At 35.6% G+C, this 6,733-nt stretch overlaps 1 protein-coding gene across 1 annotated transcript; it reads left to right on the plus strand.

Moving 5' to 3' along the window:
* The first annotated feature begins 1,969 nt into the window (after positions 1-1,969).
* CYN (cyanase) lies at positions 1,970-4,697 on the plus strand. The gene is made up of 4 exons (XM_011092967.3): positions 1,970-2,317; positions 3,013-3,084; positions 3,808-3,916; positions 4,491-4,697. The coding sequence occupies exons 1-4, from the start codon at positions 2,034-2,036 to the stop codon at positions 4,551-4,553; spliced, it is 528 nt and encodes a 175-aa protein (XP_011091269.1). The 5' UTR covers positions 1,970-2,033; the 3' UTR covers positions 4,554-4,697.
* The last annotated feature ends 2,036 nt before the right edge of the window (positions 4,698-6,733 follow it).

Genomic DNA, 6,733 nt, shown 5'->3' on the forward strand with positions numbered 1-6,733 from the left:
CTTCTGCTGTTTTATTTCTTTCATAACTTGGGAAAATCACATGTTGAAACATCCTTTCTGAACTATTCTGCATTGAAGTATTTTGTCAGCAGGAAGACAAAATGAAGCAAATCTACCTCTAAGTGTACAAACTACAGTTCATGCATGTGTTTGCAGTATTTCAGCCCTTTACCTGCCTGAAAAATGTTTGCATTACATTAAAAATAGAGCCACATTCATGGTTCAATATCCAGACAACATAGACTATATATACTTTGGATGCATGCTAAATCAATTTCCTTCAGCTGCTGATTCCACTTGATGCATAGACGAGTCGGAGACCTCAGCATTGTAACTGTAGGACATCATGATAACTTTAAACACAATGTAGTTCAAGAAACTCAGCACTGAAAGAAAAGCTAAGTACAGGTCAAGACAGGAGGCGTTAAGGGTGTCCAGTGTCCATCCTTTGTGACCATTCTCCTTTGTTATACGAGTGACAACAGAGAGAATGAAACTGTTGAGGTCAAATAGGATGATGTCCCTAGACTCTCATGCATCTTTGCATGAGGAAGAACTCAATCTTTGCCACTTCTGCACATGCATCAGCCACTCCCATGAGCACAAACTGTGGAAGCAACATGCATATCATCAACGGCACTTGCTCTCCACTCTCGACTAGGCCATGTTTCTCGGCCACGTTGTGTCTATCATTCGGTAACAGAGGCTATTACCATGATGATGATGTGAAGGACAAAGCCGACCCCCAGTCTTTGGAGCAGAGTGATGCATCTTTGATTCTTAGTCCAGTTTCTAACAATCTTTACAAATACACGACCATAGAAGACGATGCAGGCCAGCATCATTACTGTCACAAAAACACCTAAACTGGCTGGAGGCAGCTTGAAATGGCCCATACTTTTGTCAAGTGTGGAGCCTTGCTTGACGAAAAGAGTGTTGCTCTGAGCCACCATAACACTTCGAAAGAATGTGGAGATCAAGATTGGTAACATCTTCAACATTCGTTTTGTTTCTTCTGCTTCAGTGACTGAGCATAGCATCCACGGACTCTCTGTATCTGTTTGCACACAAGCTTCATTCAGAAACCTGCGTCAAAATTATAAGCACTTCTATATCAGATCACTAGGTAAAATTTGTGATGTAAATTTTGAAGTGTAGTATGTTAATTTAATTTTTCAGAATTAAAAAATCATTTTATGCTAGTGTAATATGAGTGCAATAAGTCGGAAATAAGTCAAGCGAGAGTAAAAATCAATTTTCATTCAGTTTTTTTGTTAATATCGGTAAATTCTGTAAATTTTGACTATTGAAGGAACTTGTTTGTTAGACGAAAACAAACTTCAGAGGTGCAAAAATATTTAAGTATTTTTATTTAAGTATTTAATAAATATTCTTAAGAAAAATTTATATTTAAGTATTTTTATTTCATCAATGGTATTCCATTATATTTAATAGAGATATTAAAATTTAAAATTGCAAATATACAAATTTATGTTCAAGAGCTTAAATTTATATTATAAATTTTCAAGATTAAACTGAAACTTTATTTATTTTTTTAGGTTGCGATATGTCTACGATTTTAATTTTAATATAATTATTAAATAACGAGTTGTCTTACAAATATTTATAAATTAAGCTAGTGAAAAATAAGAAAATAACTATAAGTATCATGTATATATAATAATCAAATATAAAATCTGAAAGTTTGGTTCAAATAAAGAAAAATACATTAAATTTGAGATTTATATAAATTTTTTATTTAATGAATTAATTGTTTTTATGTTAGTATAAAAATAAATAAAAATATAAATTAGGTATTAAAGTGATTATTAAAATAAATTAAGTTATTATGAACAACACAAGTATTAAAATAATATTAATCATAAAATTCATGAGTATAAATTGAATTTTAATCTATTTTTATTTACTTTTATTTCTTAAATTGGAATCTCAAAATAGAAAGCAGGGCGTATTAATCATTGTTATCCTCATCTTCAAGGAGCTGAAGAAGCCAAACCAGAGCCCACATAACTATGGAAGCCAGCAGCAGCAGCAGCGTCAAAGCTAGGACTGCGGCTGAACTCCAATCTCTGAAGCGTAAATCGGGCAAGACTTACGGGCAGATAGCGGAGGAGACCGGCTTGACCAACGTCTACGTTGCTCAGCTTCTCAGGCGCCAAGCTCAGCTGAAGCCGGCCACTGCTCCTCTTCTCCGGGCTGCGCTGCCTGGACTGACCGATGAACTCCTCCATGAAATGATGCAACCACCCCTTCGTTCATATGACCCTAATTTAATTCAAGAACCCACTGTTTATAGGTCCACTCTCTTTTCTTTTCTGATGTTGTTTTTTCGGTTTTCTTGAAATCATTTCTCATGGGCTTTTTGTTTTATTATAGATTGAGGCAGCAATCAGTAGTTTGAGTGAAAATTGAATGCTAGCAAGAATTTCATTTGTTTGAATGATTAGGGGTTTATGTTTCAGAGAATTGCTTTTGAATTTCGGTGAAAGGCAACCTTTTTTCTTCCTACTGTAAGCATAGATAGAGTGACATATTGTAATTGGATTGGACTAAGCATTGTTCAATGCCATCATTACAAATCATAGAATGCTAGCCAAACTATTTGGATTATAAGATTTCTCTTATAAAGGATAATTAAGTTCATTTTGTGGAAGATATGATCAAACACGAAGCCTTGATTCTTCGTTTCTTAACTTGATTCAAAGGAAAGTTGTAACTCAAAAATACTCCTGTCAGTAAAAAGTTGAGAAACACTTAAGTTAAACTGTTGTAGCATTCTTAGTGTGTAATGATCGGCTTCAGCTGAACCAAAACTGTAAAGTGAAAATAAATCTTGATTCCTTTCTACTCGCCAAGTGATGCTGGATGTAGCTCTTTTTAATTCTAAGTCAAGTTTGCCTGAAAAAGCCATTTCAAGTTCCAGCTTTCGTTGCTCCTTGTAAATCTCTACTTTTTGTGGATTTTCTAAGGTTCTGTTTTCCATGTTTCCAGATTGCATGAAGCAGTTATGCATTTTGGGGAGAGTATTAAGGAAATCATAAATGAAGAATTTGGCGACGGGATGTAAGTTTTTGCTCCTAGTTGTTACAGCACTATAATCTTATTGTGTTTGCTTATTCTATTTACTATATATGCGAATATCACATGATAATTTGTTTAAGAGAACATCTTATGGCTGAACATGAAGAAACTTTCAGGCCACTTAGCTAATAAATGGGTAATCTGGATTTGAAGTAAATCCTCACAAGAACGCATACATTCACAGAATTATCAAATACCCTCAAACTATGAATTACTAAAATATTTAGTCGTGCAGAATTTATCACCCTATCATTACAATGAATCAATAACTTGATGTAACCCTCTTCCTGAACAGCATGCCTTTTATTGACTACTAACTTTCTTTAATAAAGTTCAAAGTTAGAGAATTTCATGTCTTTTTTTTCCCAACTACAGTCTAATTTCCAGTAATACGAGTTATGTTGTCATTACCATCAGTTTGATGGCTACGGTTGATTCCTACTATTTGGACTTGCTTTAGTTTATTATGTGTATTTCCCCTACATTGCTTCATTTATCGTGGTATTATTTTGCTTCCTGTGCAAAGATGCCTGCTTATATCACCAGAACCATAGTGGATTGATTTTATCTCTTTATGAAAGGGGGTCATGTACAGCACCATAACGGCAACATGATTTTCATCTTCTAATCACAATACTTCATGAATTTGATTGACCCATTTTTCCTTCTTTTCTCTTCTGCTGGTATGCTGACCTTAATGATCAGCATGTCCGCCATTGACTTCTATTGCTCGGTTGAAAAAGTCAAAGGCGTAGATGGAAAGGATCGTGCTGTTGTGACATTTGATGGGAAGTATCTGCCTTACACAGAGCAGGTTGGTACTCCATCTTCCAATACCCCATGGATCATAATTTTGAAAGAACGTAACTGCAATCTTGTGAAAAGAAAGGACCATTTACTCAAAGTGGCAATCGACCTTAGGGATGTGATTGAATGACAACAAAATTGAACGTTTTCATATCTCTTATATATGAGAAAAGAGACACTTTGTGAATTTTTTACAAAGGTTGATTTCCATCTAAAAATCCACTTCCTCATGGTTGTAAAATAGTGTCATTCTCGATTTGACGTCTTTTTTGCCTCTTTAAGCCTCTCCAAAATGGCATCAGAAGTTACTTGCAACTTAAACAAGCCTGCACAATGAGAAGTAATGAGTGAATTTGTTCGAAGTCCTGTATACAGTATAAACCTGCTAAAATTCAGATGACCGTATTGTTGGGCAGACTTGCAACAAGTTTGCACATAGCTCTCCACATTTCTTGTTTATTAGCATCTTTACTCTTACAATTCTCTTGTATTATGTGGATCAGTAAAGTTGTTTGTGATTGATCAATGGATGTGTGGAAGATATTATGCATTGATGTTGATATACATCTTTTCTTGAGCAGAGAAGCGAGCATATGGTATCAAGATTAAGAAAGCAAGAAAACCAAGACGGCAAAGCAGAATGAACCAAGTTTTGTGTTGCCATTGTATCTGTGTATACACTTTTCCGGGCGTTATCGATTAATCCCATGAATAATGTAAGTTGTACAATAAATTGACCATAATTCCAGATTTCTTTGATTGAATGGAAAGAGAAATATCTCTATAAATATGTGTTGAGTGTTACTACTTGATCTGTTATTGTCTTGAGCAAATTATGTACCCCTTATCATGATCAGTTCTGGAAACATTTTTATCTTTCGCATTTTCTGACATTGATCGATATTTTGATATGCTTCAGAGACCAAATTAGTGAACAACAATATGTTGCAACAGTTGCAGCATCTCACTTACACTTTCATTTGTAGATATGTTTTGTCATTTATGACATTGATGTAGTGGGAACTAATAAAATTTTGAAAGAGATTGAACAACTTGTCAATTTTTGTTTAAGTGGTAATTTACATACATAATTATATAAATATCTCGATAATCCGATCTATGCATCAATTCAACAATACATTAATATGACATAACAATAAACAAATTCAGAAACTCAGATAAAGTATCTATACATCCAATGGGGCTCAAACTCATGACCTTAAATTCGTTTATGGAATTTCAGTTTTAACCATTAGGATGAAATGTTATTAGTAATTCATCAATATTTTGAAAATGCAATTTTATTTTTTGAAGAAGTAATAGTGTTCTAAAAGAAAATTTTTTTACTTCTGTTTCACTTCGGATTTTTGGAGGTGTGTTTTGCACATAACTTCCCTCGTGATATTGATAAATTGACTCTTAGGTCTGTCAAGTGCATCTTTCTAGGTTATTCCTACCTCCAAAAGGGTATCCTTGTTACAATCCTGTAACTCTTAGATCGTTCACTTCTATTGATGTTACATTTTTTGAGTCTACCCCTTATTATTCAACAGACAGAGACAAAAACATCACTGATAGACCTTCCCCCTCTACACCGATGCCTCTTCCTTCCTTTGCGTCTCCTTTGGTACCTATTTTCGGACATTTCTCGCGACCTCTACAGGTGTATGTTCGATGTCGCCAAGTACCATCCAACGCGCTTGATGATTCTGTTTACTCGTCGTCTCTTCCCGCACCTCCTCCTTCATCTCTAACTACTGAGCCAGATAATGACCTTCCTATTGCTCTTTGCAAAGGTAAACGTACTGTACAACACATCCACTAGCTAACTCCATTTTGTATGACCACCTTAGTCTTCTTAACATACATTTACTACGTAGCTCTCTAGTACTTTTGTCCCCAGGACTTACGATGAAGCAGTATTACACCCTAAGTGGAAGTTGGCAATGGATGAGGAAACGTTAGCTCTAATTTCTCGCGGCACTTGGGAATTTGTATCTGCTCCGGCTAATGCAGATGTGGTGTCATGTCAGTGGGTGTTCACTCTTAAGTACCAAGCTGGTGGGAGTATTGATTGGTATAAAGCCCGTTTGGTTGCCAAGGGCTTCACTCAAACTTATGAAGTTGACTATTTTGAGACATTCTCTCTTGTTGCTCGTCTGAATTCCGTTCGAGTCCTATTCTCCTTGGCAGTCAATCAGGATCGGCCTATGTATTAGATGTACGTAAAGAATGCCTTTCTCTATGGTGATTTAAGTGAGACTGTCTTTATGGAGCAACCTCCGGGGTATGTTGCTCAGAGTGAGAATAAACACATGGTGTGCAGAAAAAAAAAGCGGTCTATGGCCTCAAACAAAGTCCTCAAGCTTGGTTTGACAAGTTTAGCAAAGTGATTAATGAATTTGGGTTTCACAGGTGTCAGGCAGACCATTTAGTATTTATCCAACAACGACCATCCGGCATAGTTATTGTGGTTATCTATGTTGATGACATTCTAATATCTGGAAGTGAAATTAAGGGAACAGAGAAGACGAAGGCATATCTGCAACAACACTTTGTTACCAAAGACATGGGACGCCCTAAATATTTCTTGGGCATTGAGATTGCTCATAGCAAAAATGGTATCTCTCTATCCCAAAGAAAGTATGCTCCTGATTTGCTCTAAGAAACTGGCTTACTTGGCACCAAACCTGTTGATACTCCTATAGAATTCAATTCTGAACTTTAGAATGACAATGGTATGTATTTTGAAGACAACGCCAAATACAGAAACTAGTTGGGAAGCTTAATATATTTGATGGGAACAAGCCCAAGCATCTCCTTT

This window comes from Sesamum indicum, linkage group LG10 (genome assembly GCF_026168435.1).
Source record: "Sesamum indicum cultivar Baizhima isolate 11 linkage group LG10, ASM2616843v1, whole genome shotgun sequence".
Lineage (NCBI taxonomy): Eukaryota > Viridiplantae > Streptophyta > Magnoliopsida > Lamiales > Pedaliaceae > Sesamum > Sesamum indicum.